General features: G+C 39.7%; 1 protein-coding gene across 1 annotated transcript in view; it reads left to right on the forward strand.

The window, feature by feature from the left end:
• The window catches only part of ACER3 (alkaline ceramidase 3), a 144,711-nt gene that overhangs the window by 66,277 nt on the left and 60,276 nt on the right, over window positions 1-18,158 (forward strand). The window contains exon 3 of the mRNA XM_069553827.1: window positions 1,790-1,842. Within this exon, the coding sequence (XP_069409928.1) occupies window positions 1,790-1,842 (53 nt within the window). The remainder of the gene's footprint in view (window positions 1-1,789; window positions 1,843-18,158) is intronic.

Raw genomic sequence — 18,158 nt, forward strand, 5'->3', positions numbered from 1 at the left:
TTGCCTTCTCTGGCTTCCTTCGTAAGTCTCATCTTCTGTGCTTCTATGGTAGAGTGTGTGTGTGTGTGTGTGTGTGTGTGTGTGTGAGTGTGTGTGTGTTGCTCTCAGTCGTGTCCAACTCTTTCAAGGACTGTGCTCCTATGGTAGTGTGTAGTGTGTAGTGTGTGTGTGTGTGTGTTGCTCTCAGTCATGTCTGACTCCTCCAAAGGACCGTGCTCCTATGGCATTGTGTAGTGTGTGTGTGTTGCTCTCAGTCATGTCCAACTATTTCCAAGGACCGTGCTCCTACAGTAGTGTGTAGTGTGTGTGTAGTGTGTGTGTGTGTAGTGTGTATGTGTGTGTGTTGCTCTCAGTCATGTCCAACTCTTCCCAAGGACTGTGCTTCTACGGTAGTGTGTAGTGTGTGTGTGTGTGTGTGTGTTGTGTGTTGCTCTCAGTCGTGTCCAACTCTTCCCAAGGACTGTGCTTCTATGGTAGTGTGTGTGTAGTATGTGTGTGCATGTGCATGCGTGCGCTCTCGGTTATGTCCACTCCCGTGGACTGTAGCTCCTCTGTCAGTGAAATTTTCCAGGCAAGAATACTGGAGCAGGTTGCCTTTTCTATCTTAAGGGGATTTCCCTACCCAGGGATCAAATCCATGTCTCCTGCATCGAGAGGCGGGTTGTTTACCAGCGGAACCACCAAGGAAGTTCACTCTATGCATATCTTTTTTTCCTTCCCATTTCTCCATGTACTGGTATCTTCTGTTTATCGGCCTGTATCTTCCATTAGTCTGTATGCTTCATAAAGGCCAATGACTGGATCTTATCTTTGTACCTCAGCATCTGTAGTTGAATTTGGCAAATAGGAAGTACTCAATAAAGGCTTATTGAACTGAGCTTCATCACAGTAGAAGCTGTATTATCAGATGTGATTGGGAGTGATATTTATTCTGTTAATTTTCAAAGAGTCAAAGCTATAATTATTGAAAAATATATATAGCCGTCTTTAAGTTTTATTTTAATTGAAGCATAGTGGTATAATCTTTGACAATGATTTGATGCAGAGCATGGCCTTTGAATATAGTACCCTAATTATAGTTCTGATTAGTCTTTTTTGCATTGAAAAACAAACAGAAAATTTTAAACCTTAGAATAAAAACGATTTATTTAAAATAGAAGCCCTTGGAAAGAACTTCAAGACATTGAATACAGAATTTTCCCTAATTTGTAACATATATATACAGGTATCAAGAGCAATTTTTATTAGCAACTCAATTTTATTAAGTGTGTTTTAAACATTTCTTGAAATATTTTAAGTAGTTTTTATAGAAACAGTAGCTGTCTTTTTGCAGTCATATCTCTGTTAACTAAATGCAGTGGCATTAACAAGTTTGGGAACAAACAAACATAACTGATTGGTTCTTATTAAGCATATACTTCAACTATTTGGATTAGAAATACAAAGAAGTACTGAACAGTAGCTAACCAGCTCTGAGCATTAAAGCTTACCCCTAGCATCCATAACACATTTATGCAAAAAAATGGAGAATATTGATTAATCTAGTAAATCACTTAGTGGAGGGAATTTACAAGAATTTATGCTTGTTTTTTTTTTTCTGTTCCAAAATTTCATCATTATAGATAGAGCTTAGGCAGGGTCTGGTATATCTTGCCACAGGATTTCACAAATTTGTTCTTAAAACTCAGTGCTTTAAAATGTCTTATTGTTTTTTTCAAGTCACTCTGGTCCCCCACAAAGAATTTCATGCTAATTGTTTTTTTTGTTTGTTTTTTTGTTTTAATTTCAGTGGTAGGAATGGGATCCTGGTGCTTCCACATGACTCTGAAATATGAAATGCAGGTCAGTAATGAAAAAATTTACTAAATGCTTATTTCTCTTAATCCAGAGACACTTCATATTTGAGGAAAGAGCAAATTTCTAGAGGCTGATATTGAGACAAGAGAAAAAAGATGAGATCTGTAATCCCTGGAGTTTTTACTTCAGGCCAAAGGATCCAGGTTGAATAAGTGAAGTAAAGAGGCAAGCAAAGAAGTGGCCCAGAGAGAAACTAAACAAGAGCAGTATAAGTTTTTGACCACCTCTCTTAAGGCATGTATGGCTTTAGAGCAGGATTAGAAAGTGAAATGCCATACAGACATCCTGGTAAGATAAAATCAGTTCACCAAAACAATGTATTCTTATTCTTAGCTGCTATCTTCCCTTATGTCTCTTTTATGGTGTCCAGTTGAATGGTCTGGTTCCTTTAACTAGCAGGGTTTTAGAGCTATGCTAGGATTTATATTTACTGTCCTTGCTCTAAGGGGGCCATATAGGTTGTCCTGAATCTTTTAACCTCTTTGTTCCCCATTTCTAACCCAGAATCTTCTAGAATAACACCATCCAATAGAAATATAATGTTGAGGTTCGTGTTGAGGTTTGACAGAAAACAAAACAATTCTGTAAAGCAATTATCCTTCAATTAAAAAATAGATTTGAAAAAAAATATAATGTGAACTACTTGTATAATTTCCAGCAGTCTCCAGTAGTCACATTTTAAAAAGCCACATTAAAAAGAAATAGGTGTAATTAATTTTAATAATATATTTTAACTCAGTATATCTAAAGTATTGCTATTATTTCAACATATAATATAAAAATCTATTAATGAAATGTCTCACAGCCTAAAATTGGGTATATATTTCACACTTGCAGTGTATTTCAGTTTATATTACTCCAAATGCTCAATAACCACGTACACCTAGTGCCTACTGTATTGGATAGCGCTAATCTGGAAGGATCTGTTTATATAACAGTCTATGAATTATTAGTTACAGCTATATTAAAATATGAGTGACATTCTATAAAACAAGTGGCCTGTAATCTTCAAAAGTATCCATGATCATAAAGTGAAAAGACCGAGGAACTGTTCAAGATTGAAGGAGACTAAAAAGACATGAGAAGTAAATACACTGTATAATTCTGGACTGGATCCTGTGAATGTATATGTGTGTGCATGTATGTGTGTGTGTGCATGCGCTTATACTTATGATATTATTGGGACACTTCACTTAGAAAAATTTAATGGGGTCGGAGGATTATGTAGTAGTAATTAATCTATGTTAATTTCTTGATTTTGTTGGTGGCATTGTGGATATGTAGGTTCTTTCCCCACCGAAATATCATGGTACCCCTATAGAAATCAATCAATTATAAATTTATGAGTTTATTTCTTGACTCTTGATTCAACTCTTGGTTCAATTCCACTGACCTCTATGTACCTTGATTCAGGTAGGTTTGTAGTAAATCTTGAAATTGGGAGCTGTGAATCCTCCAAATTTATTCTTCTTTTTAAAAATTGTTTAATCTATTTTGAGTCCCTGGCATTTATCAATTTCTGCAACGTTAGTTGGGATCTTGAAAGTCAGTCAGTTCAGTCGTTTAGTCGTGTCTGACTCTTTGCGACCCCATGGACTGCAGCACACCAAGCCTCCCTGTCTTGTCACCAACTCCCAGAGTTTACTCAAACTCATGTCCATTGACTTGGTGATGCCATCCAACCATCTCATCCTCTGGTGTTCCCTTCTCCTGTTGTCCTCAATCTTTCCCAGCGTCAGGGTCTTTTTCAATGAGTTGGTTCTTAGCATCAGGTTGCCAAAGTATTGGAGTTTCAGCTTCAGCATCAGTCCTTCCAATGAATATTCAGGACTGATTTCCTTTAGGATGGACTGCTTGGATCTCCTTGCAGTCCAGGGGACTCTCAAAGGTCTTTTCCAACACCACAGTTCAAAAGCATCAATTCTTCTGCACTCAGCTTTCTTTATAGTCCAACTCTCACATCCATACATGACTACTAGAAAAACCATAGCTTTGACTAGATGGACCTTTGTTGGCAAAGTAATGTCTCTGGTTTTTAATATGCTGTCTAGGTTGCTCATAGCTTTTCTTCCAAGGAGCAAGTGTCTTTTAATTACATGGCGGCAGTCACCATCTGCAATGATTTTAGAGCCCCCCAAAATAAAGTCTGTCACTGTTTCCACTGTTCCCCATCTATTTGCCATGAAGTGATAGGACCGGATGCCATGATCTTAGTTTTCTGAATGCTGAATTTTAAGCCAACTTTTTCATTCTCCTCTTTCACTTTCATCAAGAGGCTTTTTAGTTCTTCTTCACTGTCTGTGGTGGAGGCATGGGTCGTTGATGGCCTGCTGCTTTGTTGGGGGCACTGAGTGTAGCAGTATGTGCATGGGACCTTTTGAAGGAGGTTGCCATTATCTTCTTTACCTCCACCATAGTTTGGCCCCAGGTAGATAACAGGGAGGGAACACAGCCCCACCTATCAACAGAAAATTGGATTAAAGATTTACTGAGCATGGGGGCCATCAGAACAAGACCCAGTATCCCTCTCAGTCAGTCTCTCCCATCAGGAAGCTTCCATAAGCCTCTTATCCTTCTCCATCAGAGGATAGACAGACTGAAAACCACAATCACAGAAAACTAACCAATCTGATCACATGGACCACAGCCTTGTCTAATTCAATGAAACTATGCACCATGCCATGCAGGGCCACCCAAGATGGACGGGTCATGGTGGAGAGTTCTGACAAAACGTGGTCCACTGGAGAAGGGAATGGCAAACCACTTCAGTATTCTTGCCTTGAGAACCCCATGAACAGTATGAAAAGGGATTTTGAAAGAGATTGCATTAAATCCATACTTTGGAAAGTATTGCGATCTCTATATTAGGGCTTCCAATATTTGAACACAGGATATCTTCTCAATTGTTTAAGTCTTTTAAATTTCTTTCAATGATGTTTTATAGTTTATGTGCAAGTCTTGACTTCTTTTGTATAGGTATTATATTCTTTTTGATGCTATAAATGAAATTGTTTTCTTAATTTCATTTTCTGATTTCTGATCCCTATTGTATAGAAATAAAATTATTTTTGCCTATTGCTCCTATTCCTGCAGGCTTCTTGAACTTGTTTTTACCTCTTATAGTTTTATGTGTGTATGTATATGGATTCGTTAGGGTTTTTTGTATGTATAAGATCATGTCATATGTAAATAGAGATCGTTTTACCTCTTCTTTAGCAATTAAATGCCTTTCACTTATTTTTCTTGCCTAGCTGCCCTGACTAGGACTTCTTGCACAGTGTTTTATTTTTAATTGAAATATAGTTAATTTACATTATTGAATTAGTTTCAAATGTACAACATAATGACTTCCATATTTTTACAGATTATATTCCATTATAAATTACTACAAGATAATGGCTGTGGTATGCTATGTATCTTTATTGCTTATCTATTTTATATGTAGTAATTTGTATCTACTAATTCCACACTCTAATTGTCCTTCCCCTCTTCCTCTTCTTTGGTAACCACAAGTTTGTTTTCTATATTTGCAAATATGTTTCTGTTTTGAGTATATATTCATTTGTATCCTGGACACTGTTGAATAGAAGTGGAGAGAACAGACATCCTTGTTTTCTTCCTGATCTTAAGAAGAAGAAAGCTTTCAGGTTTTCACCACTAATTATAGTATTAACTTTATTAGGCTGACGAAGTTCCCTTCTATTCCTCGTTTGTGTCTTTTTATCAAGAAAAAGTGTTGGAATTTTCAGATTTTTTTCTGTATCTCTTGAAATAATCGTGTGGTTTTTCTTCTTTATTATATTAGTATGGTCTACTATGTTGATTTATTTTCACATATCTAACCAACCTTGCATTCCTGTGCTAAATTTCACAATCAAGGCATATAATCTTGAGTGAATATCCTTGTAGGAAATGTGCACTAAACTACTTTGGAGTTGTGGAACCTCATGTCACTGGCTGACTCAAATGGTTCAGGGAGAAGAAAATTACTTTTATTGTACTTTAAACAGAAAAACAATGGGCATATACTTTGATCTAGTAATTGCATTCCTAGGATTGCTTCCTAAGAAAGTAATCAGAGATACAGAAAAGATGTTTCACAAAGATATTTATCACAGCATCATGTGTGATAAAGAATTTTAAATGATTGAAATGTTTAACAGTAGGGAGATTTTTTGGAATTCCCTGGCAGCCCAGTGGTTATAGGGCTCAGCACTTTCACTGCTGACACCTGGGTTAATCCCTGGTTGGGGAACTAAGACCCCGCAGGCTATGAAATGTGGCCAAACAAAAAGAAAACAACAATTTAATAGTTGCTAAATATGCTGTGATATACCTAAATTAAAGTAATATTTTTGAAGACTGTTTACATGGGAAAATATTATAAAGATGTAAAACTTTGTGTAATATGATATCAGTTTTATAAATAATAATGAAAAGACTAGGAGGAAGTACATTTTGCCTCTCTTCTTTCCCCTTTTTACAAAGTTTATAATCTGTGGCCCTCAATTATAATAATTCTCACCCATCCATATAGATATCTTTAAAGCTCTTACCTCTTGCTTTTTGAGTAATATTTAGCCCAGATCAAGCTCAGTTACCTGCCTACTATGTGCCTGAACTGAGTAGCTAAGTATTTCTCATAGAAGTCACATCCCTTTGTTGAGTGACCTCACTTTTAAGTTATTAAACAGAAATTGCAAATAAGCACTGAATGCCACAAAGCAGTGCAATTACATTTCCCTCATAATTTCACTTCCCAGAACCATTATTTTACACCTGTTTCTTTTTTCAGATTTCTTTTTATATCTCTTTTGGCCTCATACCCTGTGCTCCTTGCTGATATCTTCTTCAGTATTTCATTGAGAATATAGACAGAATCAGTCAAGAATTCACGCATCTTTCTATCATCACCTTCTTCCTCCTATTACTATGGAAGAACTATACCAAACCTGTTAAAGGCCAGTGTCACCTTCCTGGGGCTCTGAATTTATCCTCTCCCACTCAAAGACTTTATTCCTGTAGTTCCATACCCTACTCCAGTCTCTTGCTCTGCCACAGTCTTTAGAAAGTCACTACATTCAGTCACTGCCATCTGCATCAAACATGCTCAAATAGTTCCTATGTTTTTAAAAATTACTCCTCCATTGACCTTGTGTAAAACTCAAGATTTTAGCTACTGAGTCAGTGTTCAGTTCCTTATCACATCAACACCACTTGATTTTCTCCTCTGTCTACTCAGTTCAGTTCAGTCGCTCAGTCATGTCCGACTCTTTGCGACCCCATGGACTGCAGCAAGCCAGGCTTCCCTGTCCATCATCACCAACTCCCAGAGTTTAGGCAAACTCATGTCCATCAAGTCAGTGATGCCATCAAACCATCTCATCCTCTGTCATCCTCTTCTCCTGCCTTCAGATTTCCCCAGCATCAGGGTCTTTTTTTCTCTCTACTCACCTCTCTCTATTTCCCTCCCATCCCAGTTAGGCATCTCTTCCCTTCACTTCACAGAAATTGTTGTTGCCAAGGTCAACAATGACCTTCATCTTGCCAGATTCAATATACATTTTTATCACCTTATTTGACCTCTCAGTAGCATTCTATACAGGAGATGGTAATCAAAGCCATCCCCAAGAAGAAGAAATGCAAAAGAGCAAAATTGTTGTTTGAGGAGGCCACACAAATAGCTGAGAAAAGAGAAGAAGCTAAAGTCAAAGGAGAAAAGTAAAGATATACCCATCTGAGTGCAGAGTTCCAGAGAACAGCATGGAGAGGTAGGAAAGCCTTCTTCAGTGATCAGTGCAAAGAAAACAACAATAGAATGGGAAAGCCTAGAGCTTTCTTTAAGAAAATTAGAGATACCAAGGGAACATTTCATGCAAAGATTGGTACAGTAAAGGACAGAAATGGTATGCACCTAACAGAAGCAGTAGATATTAAGTAGAGGTGGTAAGAATATACAGAAGAACCATACAAAAATGATCTTCATGACCCAGATAACCACAATGGTGTGATCACTCACCTAGAGCCAGACATGCTGGAGTGTGAAGGCAAGTGGGCCTTAGGAATCATCACTATGAACAAAGCCAGCGGAAGTGATGGAACTCCAGCTGAGCTATTTCAAATCCTAAAAGATTATGCTATGAAAGTACTGCACTTAGTATGCCAGCAAATTTGGAAAACTCAGCAGTGGCCACAGGACTGGAAAAGGTCAGTTTTCATTCTGATCCCAAGGAAAGGCAATGCCAAAGAATGTTCAAACTACTACACAATTGCACTCATCTCACATGCTAACAAAGTATTGTTCAAAATTCTCCAAAATAGGCTTCAACAGCATGTGAACTGAGAACTTTCAGATGTTCAAGCTAGATTTAGAAAGGGGAGAGGAACCAGAGATCAAATTCCCATCATCCGTTGGATCATCAAAAAAGCAAGAGAGTTCCTGAAAAACATCTACTTCTGTTTCATTGACTATCCTAAAGCCTTTGACTGTGTGGATCACAACAAACTGTGGAAAATTCTTCAAGAGATGGGAATACCAGACCACCTTACCTGCCTCCTGAGAAATCTGTATGCAGGTCAAGAAGCCACAGTTAGAACCGGACGTGGAATAACGGACTGGTTCCAAATCGGGAAAGGAGCCCATCAAGGCTGTATATTCTCACCCTGCTTATTTAACTTATATGTAGAGTACATCATGTGAAATGCCAGACTGGATGAAACACAAGCTGGAATCAAGATTACAGGGAGAAATATCAATAACCTCAGATATACAGATGACACCACCCTTATGGCAGAAAGAGAAGAGGAACTAAAGAGCCTCTTGATGAGAGTGAAAGAGTAGAGTGAAAAAGTTGGCTTAAAGCTTAACATTCAAAAAACACAGATCATGTCATCCGGTCCCATCACTTCATGGCAAATAGATGGGGAAACAATGGAAACAGTGACAGACTTTCTTTCCTTGGGCTGCAAAATCACTGCAGATGGTGACTGCAGCCATGAAATTAAAAGACACTTGCTCTTTTAGTAGAAAAGCTATGACAAACCTAGACAGCATACGAAAAAGCAGAGACATTACCTTGCCTACAGAGGTCCATCTAGTCAAAGCTATAGTTTTTCCAGTAGTCACGTATGAATGTGAGAGCTGGACTGTAAAGAAAGCTGAGTGCCAAAGAACTGATCATTTTGAACTGTGTGGAGAAGACTCTTGAGCATCCCTTGGACAGCAAGGAGATCAAACCAGTCAGTCCTAAAGGAAATCATTGGAAGGACTGATGCTGAAGCTCTAATACTTTGGCCACCTCATGGGAAGAACTGGCTCATTGGAAAAGACCCTGATGCTGGGGAAAATTGAAGGTAGGAGGAGAAGGGGCGACAGAGGATGAGATGGTTGGATGGCATCACTGACTCAATGGACATGAATTTGAGCAAGCTCTGAGAGTTGGTGACGGACAGGGAAGCCTAGCATGCTGCAGTCCATGGTGTTGCAGTGGGAGTCAGATACGACTGAGCAGCTGAACTGAACTGAACTGAGCATTCTATGCAGTGTTTACTTTTTCTTTGTGAAACAGTTATCTTGACTTCCTGGTTTTCCTTGTCTAATGGAAAATGAAATTCACCCAGGTTTCTTCCTTACTCTACTGGCCACTCTTTTACCCAGAGCCACTTTGCCGACTAAGGTTCATCTAGTCAAGGCTAGGGTTTTTCCTGTGGTCATGTATGGGTGTGAGAGTTGGACTGTGAAAAAGACTGAGCGCCAAAGAATTGATGCTTTTGAACTGTGGTGTTGAAGACTCTTGAGAGTCCCTTGGACTGCAAGGAGGTCTAACCAATCCATTCTGAAGGAGATCAGCCCTGGGGTTTCTTTGGAGGAAATGATGCTGAAGCTGAAACTCTAGTACTTTGGCCACCTCATGCAAAGAGTTGACTCATTGGAAAAGACTCTGATGCTGGGAGGGATTGGGGGCAGGAGGAGAAGGGGACGACAGAGGATGAGATGGCTGGATGGCATCACTGACTCGATGGACGTGAGTCTGAGTGAACTCCAGGAGTTGGTGATGGACAGGGAAGTTGGTGTGCTGCGATTCATGGGGTCACAAAGAGTCGGACACGGCTGAGCGACTGAACTGAACTGAACCTTCTTTGTGGGCTTCCCTGGTGTTTCAGAATTAAAGAATCTGCCTGCAATGCAGGAGACGTGGGTTCGATCCCTGGTTTGGAAAAATGCCCAGGAGAAGGAAATAGCAACCCAGTCCAGCATTCTTGCCTGGTAAATCCCATGGACAGAAGAGTCTGGCATGCTACAGTCTATGGGGTCGCAAAGAGTTGGACATCACTCAGCAACTGAACAGCAGCAATCTTCTCTGTATTCCCTCCTAGGTGATCTTATATAATCTCATAACTTTGAATGTGACCTATACACTGATGATTCAAAACATCTCTCTTCAGTTTTGATCTTACCTCTTAGCTATAGATTTGTGTATCCAAGCATGTTTGACATATCATAGACATTTCAACCTTTAACATGAGCAATACATAATTCTTTATTTCTTTTCCCATAACTGTTCCTCCCTGGTGTTCCCTGTGATGCCCTCACCCACCCATCTGCTGAATGGAAATGGGAATGGAAACATCCAAAAACCTGGAGTCGTCCCTGATTTCTTTCTTTTCCTCATCCCTCATATTTAATTTGTCCTTCTGATTTTATTTTTAACATATATCTAGATCTATCTACTCTCCCTGTTTTACTGCTTCTACCTTAGTTTAAGAAATCACCATCCTATTTAGTTAATCACACAAGTGAATGATAAAAGAGTTATATTGAAATATTAAATTATAGAAACTCCTGGTCTATGGGTTTACATGCAGCTATATTTCTTTCTGCATTTAGCAAATTTCCTGCAGTAAATATGAAGTACTTTTGTGATAAGAAAAATTCATGTTTATGTTTGTTTTAAAGAAGAGACTTTAAAGACGCCAGAGGTGCTTTGGTGGAATAATAATACTAACAAACCAGTCAGAATACCTTTCATCCTAAAGCAGACTGCCTCCTAATATTAGGGATATTTAACTCAGCATTGAGTTTTATTTACATGCTAAGATTATCATATTTTCCAAGGATGTTCACACCCACATATCCCATCCCAACTGCTTTTCTTGAAAGGTAACATTGACTCTCCTCAAGAGATGAAATCTTTGTTGCCCTTGAATACTGGGCAAGACTGTGACTATAGCAGATTCAAAGCTCTGTGACATCCAAATTTGAATCACAGAAAGCAATACAGCTTCTCCCTAGTCTTCCTGGGATGCTTACTCTTAGAACCCAGCATCATATTGTAAAGAAGCCACTTGCAAGGGCCAAACATAGATGTCTTTGTTGTACCCTCACGTGTAATCCCCAGACTTTAGCCCACATCAACTGCCAGAAAATTGAGTGACCAAGTCTTTGGGTGGTTCCAGCTCCCGGCCTTTCAGCTATCCCAGCTCACACTGAGTGAAGTAGAGATGGACTGTCCTCTCTCAACTCTGCTTTCAGTGTGTATGAATGAGCAAAGTAAATACTGCTGTTTTAAGCTGCTGAGTTTTGAGGTGGTTTTTTAATACAGTGACATATGATCAGAACAATTTAAAAACTTAGAGTCTAAATCTTTGCATGCAGTATTCTCTGACATTCCCGTAACACATGTTTTCTAAGACTTAGATAAATTTTAAAATTTCAAGGATCATTCCTGCTATCTACTGTTCCTAAAATGTTTACCCTGGAAGTTAGTGTGTGTGTCTTCCACACATGAGGAAACTGGGCCAGTGTGCTTAGACAGGATATAGACAGGACTAGGTGTCTGAGCTGGGGTGGTGATGTAGAGGCTCCCCAGCTGCAACCTGGCTATGTATTCAAATGAGAGACCTCAGAATAGTGAAAAAACTGAAAATTTAGTCATGATGCCTGAGGAAGGAACTGGGGATGTTTAGCCTGAAGAAGAGAAGATATGCTCAGTTACCCCCTCTCAGCTGTATGCACCAGGCTTTCTCTTTGCATTTGTTTATGTCTGGCCTCTCTCTCATGGACTATTCCAGTTTGTCTTTTAAACTCTCAGGCAAAGTGGTAGCTCCTCTAGGAAGCCTTCCATGGCCTCAGGGTGAGATTTGTACCCCTCATGTATTCTTTCATAACACGCTTTATGCATCTGTATTACTGCCCTTATCCATGTTATTTTATTTATATTTATGTGTCTGACTTCTGTATCAGAATGTGAGTTACCGAGGACCAAGGATTGACCTTGGTATACTTTTCCCTTGGGTCTTGCATGTACCACAACATAAATGTTTTACAAATCAGTATTTAAGGTTGACACCAGGAGGACCAGGTTTATTCTACGTGGTTCTAGTGGGGTTAAAGATTGAACCATCTTGCTCAACATAAGGAAGAATTTTCTTAGCCAGTAGATAGTAAGGGCTACCTTAGAAGATCTTGAGTCCTCTGTCTTTAGAGGTTCTCAAGCATAGGCTGGACAGATATTTTCATTAGTTAAAAAAAATTTTTTTTGATACCTAGCTAATAGGTATGCACAGGTAAAGATTATATATAATCCTTCTTTCAAGAAATCTGTGTTCTAGGATTGAAGATAATATGCTAGTGAATGCAATGATGGAGGTATATACAGAGTGCTATAGAAAGTGATTGTTAGGGTAGGGAGGTCAGAAAAGGGATTTCACACAAATTCACATTTGTTTGAGTTAAATTGTCAAAGATGAATAGGAATTTACCGGGCCAACTGGAACCCACAATTGTGAGTAGGTTTGGCCTCTCAGGGCGCTGACAGCAGTACTGATGCCTTACGGTTGTAGCCGTACAGCGGGAGGATGGATGTGGTGACGACGGTGACAGCGCTACCAGTAATAACAGCTAGCATTTGTTACATTATTGAGTACCTGCTCAGAGCAGGCATTGAACGAAGTGGGAGGAGATGTGGTTTAGGGAACTAACCACAGGCCCGTTAAAGCCTCAGGGACTTTATCTATCCTGTTTGAGCCATTATTTTAACCTGCATTTTGAGCAGAGGTGGGACACACTTTGATTTGCTGATAAACTTAGTTGTTAGCAAGATTGTCACCAAGATAACATCACATTTATCACATTTATCACATCACATTTGGATGGACAAAATGGCCTTTGCTCCTGAGATCTTTGGCACTATGTTTTTGTCATTATTATTGTACTGTTTTATCAACTTCGTGGACACATTTTACATATGCCTTATTTCATTTTCCCTTTTTCTACACTGTTGTGATTTTATGTGCTTGTGTAACTGGACAGAAATGAAATATGACCCATTTTACCAATGATTGAGGAGGAAGGAGGAGTCATCAATATTGAAGGATTTGTTTTAATAGCTTCTCCATTTTCTTAATGTAAACATAAAATGACCATAAATATTCACTGCAAGTTCTCCCTGTCTTGTCTCCTTCCAGGATAAATTTGGCTCCACAGTGATAGGCTGTTATTGGTTAGGCGCAATCGCTGAAGCAAAGTGAAAAATGGCAGAGTTGCCACATATCTGCCTCTGGTGGTCAGCAAACCATTTCACCAGCCTGAACTTAGTTTGTTGTAGCTATAGAGAAAGTGGAGACCTGTTTTTATTCCTGCCCACACTGAGCACAAGCAATTATTGACAGTTCTGTATTAAGAATGATTTAGAGCTAGAGTGCAGAGAAGGCAATGGCACCCCACTCCAGTACTCTTGCCTGGAAAATCCCATGGACGGAGGAGCCTGCTAGGCTGCAGTCCATGGGGTTGCTAAGAGTCAGACACGACTGAGCGACTTCCCTTTCACTTTTCACTTTCATGGATTGGAGAAGGAAATGGCAACCCACTCCAGTGTTCTTGCCTGGAGAATCCCAGGGACGGGGGAGCCTGATGGGCTGCCGTCTGTGGGGTCGCACAGGGTTGGACATGACTGAAGCGACTTAGCAGCAGCAGCAGCAGAGCTACAGTGATATTTTCTTTAGATTTATTGTTCCTAGGTGGCTGCTACATGGGTTCCAGTTCTGATTCAACCATTTTATTGGCTATTTAAGCATAGTCATGCCACTTAATCTTGCTGAGCCTTAATTTTTTCATTTATCTAATGAGTCTAATAATACCTGTAGGAGTATTAGGAGGATCAGTTGATTGATATATGAAAGGACCATCATAGGATCTGTTAATTAAGTGTCTAATAAATGTTAATTTCCTTCCTTTTTCTTCAGTCAGTCAGAATGTTTGAACCACCATTACTGATCCATGGTTAGTGATTCATTCCTGTAAGTAGTATTGAGTTGTGTGTGCCCTTATGGAGGCTTTTCCTGACTCCTTCCTCGTGATCATTGTGTCACGTTTTTGTGGCAGCCAGTCAGGAGCAGTACATTTGGGAGTAGGGTTAAGGACACAGCATTATAGAGATAATTGGTGTGGGCAGATGGCCTTCACATAAGGGGTGAAAAGTACCAACCAAAGGACAATTTAGAATCATAGAACCTTAATATTAAAAGAGATTTTTAAAATTTAGTCCAAATTTGTAAACTTTAGAAATGGAAGAATAGCCCAAGAGAGGGAAAGTTATCTGACTGGAAGTTAGGGACAAGATTAGGATGCACATTTGTTTTGTTTTATTTTAGGACTTTATCTTGCATTGATGATTATAGGAGCTTTAAGTTTTTAGGAGACTTCGCCCAGATTTTCTTTTCATCTATTAACTCATTCAGTTCATTCTTTTATGCGTTCACTAACTGATATATACAGTTACTGATAATCCTGGGAGGGTAAAAATTGAAGAAATCTTTTTTCTTTGTGTTCTTCTGCTATTTCTGTGTATTCTGTAATGAGCATGAAATATGTTTGATGTTAGTGGAAAAATACTAGTAAAAGAATATTCATGTATTTCAACTAAGTAAAAATAATTATATTTATCCTAGAAACTAAAACCAAAGAAAAATGTTTGTTCACTTATAACTTTGTTTATAATACAAAAATAAAAATAGCTTAAATGTTAGGTAGTAATATAAGCAATATCAGACTTTATAATGTCAACAGCAGATGTTCTGGTTATAAATAAATACTACCCTTATTTCTCCTTTGCTCCCTATCTCAGTGAATGAAACCACCTTACATCCAAAACCCAAACCAAAACCTGTGATTCATTTCTAATTTCTCCTGCTTTTCTCACTTCTAGAAACTCTAAAACCTCTTGATTGAACTTCTGTATAACTCTTGAGTGCATCTACCTCTGGCGCTCTCCATCTGCCTCTGCCTTAATACATTATCTCCAACCCAGATTCCTATAACTGTTCCTAACTGATGTCCCTGCCTCCCCCATCAGCCTTTTGTCACTGAAATAGAAATACTCTTATCTTTTTCCCTTCAGAGCATTCTCCACACATATCTGACCGGACACCACATATTTACTACTGTACTAGGCATCTCAGGCTGTATATTGTCACCCTGCTTATTTAACTTCTATACAGAGTACATCACGAGAAACGCTGGGCTGGAAGAAGCACAAGCTGGAATCAAGATTGCCGGGAGAAATATCAATAATCTCAGATATGCACATGACACCACCCTTATGGCAGAAAGTGAAGAGGAACTAAAAAGCCTCTTGATGAAAGTGGAAGAGGAGAGCGAAAAAGTTGGCTTAAAGCTCAACATTCAGAAAATGAAGATCATGGCCTCTGGTCCCATCACTTCATGGGAAATAGATGGGGAAACAGTGGAAACACTGGCTGACTTTATTTTTGGGGGCTCCAGAATCACTGCAGATGGTGATTGCAGCCATGAAATTAAAAGACACTTACTCTTTGGAAGGAAAGTTATGACCAACATAGATATAATATTCAAAAGCAGAGACATTACTTTGCCAACAAAGGTCCGTCTAGTCAAGGCTAGGGTTTTTCCAGTGGTCATGTATGGATGTGAGAGTTGGACTGTGAAGAAGGCTGAGCGCTGAAGAATTGATGCTTTTAAACTGTGGTGTTGGAGAAGACTCTTGAGAGTCCCTTGGACTGCAAGGAGATCCAACCAGTCCATTCTGAAGGAGATCAGTCCCGGGTGTTCATTGGAAGGACTGATGCTAAAGCTGAAACTCCAATACTTTGCCTACCTGACGCGAAGAGTTGACTCATTGGAAAAGACTTTGATGCTGGGAGGGATTGGGGGCAGGAGGAGAAGGGGATGACAGAGGATGAGATTGCTGGATGGTGTCACCGACTCGATGGACATGAGTTTGAGTGAACTCTGGGAGTTGGTGATGGACAGGGAGGCCTGGCGTGCTGCAATTCATGGAGTTGCAGAGAGTCGGACACAACTGAGCGACTGAACTGGACTGAGTCATCTCAGGCTGCCATTACAAAATACCATAGACTAGATGGTTTAAATAATTGATTTTTATCAGGGTATCACCATTATCAGATCTGGTGAGACAGCTTTCTTCCTGGCTTGGAGTCAGCCACCTTCTTGCTAGTTTTCTAGTGTCTCTTCTTAGAATGGCATTTATTCCATCATGAGGGCCCTGCCCTCATGACATCATCTCAACCTGATTACCTCCCAAAGACTCATCTCCAAATACCATCAGATTGGAGGTTAGACCTTCAGCATATGAATTTGTGTTTGACACAAACATTCAGTTTGTAACAACTCTATTATCTTCTGTATTCTTGATGCTCTGGCACATAAATATATGAGGGATAGCCAGTTCTTAGATAAAGCAACACTACTCAGCCTGAACTGTGCCTTTTATATGTAAACTAACCAATTCAGAACCCATTCTCCAAACTACCTCTTACACTCCAGGAGGCTGTATTTCCCTGCCCTAATCATTTTAGTGCCAGGTACCTGGTAGTCCCAGCCATGAAATCAGAAGACAGTTGCTTCTTGGCAGGAAAGTGATGACAAACCTAGACATTGTGTTGAAAAGCAGAGACATTACTCTGCTGAGAAAGGTCCATGTAGTCTTTACAGTGGTTGCATACGGTTGTGAGAGCTGGACTGTAAGGAAGGCAGAACACCAAAGAATTGATGCCTTCCAACTGGTGCGGGAGAAGACTCCTGAAAGTCCCTTGGACAGCAGGGAGATCAAACCAGTCAATCTTAAGGGAGATCAACCCTGAATATTCACTGGAAGGACTGATGCCGAAGCTGAAGCTCCAGTATTTTGGTTATCTGGGCACACAGCCGACTCATTGGAAAAGTCCCTGATGCTGGGAAAGATTGAGGGCAGAAGGAGAAGAGGGTGTCAGAGGATGAGATGGCTGGATGATATCACTGATGTAATGAACATGAACTTGGGCAAACTCTGGTAGATGGTGAGGTACAGGGAGGCCTGGTATGCTGCTGTCCTTGGTGTTGGAAAGAGTTGGACTAGGCGCTTGAACAGTAGTAGCAACAACCAGATAATTAGAGATAACGCCTATATCCTAGAGCCCCTTGAAGTTATTCAAATTAGTCAATTCTAAACCTGCTTACCTTCCCTTGCCTTGCATTTCTTAGGGAAACAGCTATAAAGGCTCTTGCCCATACCTTCCTCTTGCTCTTTCTGCCTCCTGACTGACCCTGGTGCTTTCCTGTGCTGTTCTGCATGGCAAGTTCTTTCTTGGGAACTGTGAATAGCAAACTATCTTTTTCTTCGTTTTCTTTTTGAAGGGGAAAAGTTCCCCCTTAATTTTCACCTCCTATTTTGTTTGTTTGCTTGTTTTTGACCTTGCCACAGAGCTTGCAGAATCTTAGCTCCCCAACCAGGGAGCTAACTCAGGCCCCAGCACTGGTAGTGCAGAGTCGTAACCAGTGGACCACCAGGAAATTCCTTTTCAGTGGCAGTCATCTCCTGATCTATTGGCTTCACCATACCTGAATAATAATAAAATTTATATTACAAAACATACTACTACAGTGCTGTGAACTGAATTGTGTCCCCTTAAAAATCACATGTTGACTGTTTGCAAATAATAGGATACTTACATAGAAAATCCTAAAGCAACATCAGGAAACTCTCAGAGCTCATCAATGAGTCTGATAAAGTTGCAGGATACAGAATTAATATATATAAATCTGCTGCATTTCTGTGCACTAACAAAGAAATACCAGAAAGAGAAATTGAGATAATCCCATTTACTATCACAACAAAAAGAATAAAATACCTAGGAATAAACCTACCTATGGAGGCAAAGCTTCCCTGGTGACTCAGCTGGTAAAGAATCCGCCTGCAATGCTGGAGACCTGGGTTCGATCCCTGGGTTGGGGAGATCCCCTAGAGAAGGGAATGGTTACCCACTCC

This window comes from Ovis canadensis, chromosome 15 (genome assembly GCF_042477335.2).
Source record: "Ovis canadensis isolate MfBH-ARS-UI-01 breed Bighorn chromosome 15, ARS-UI_OviCan_v2, whole genome shotgun sequence".
In the NCBI taxonomy this organism is placed as follows: domain Eukaryota; kingdom Metazoa; phylum Chordata; class Mammalia; order Artiodactyla; family Bovidae; genus Ovis; species Ovis canadensis.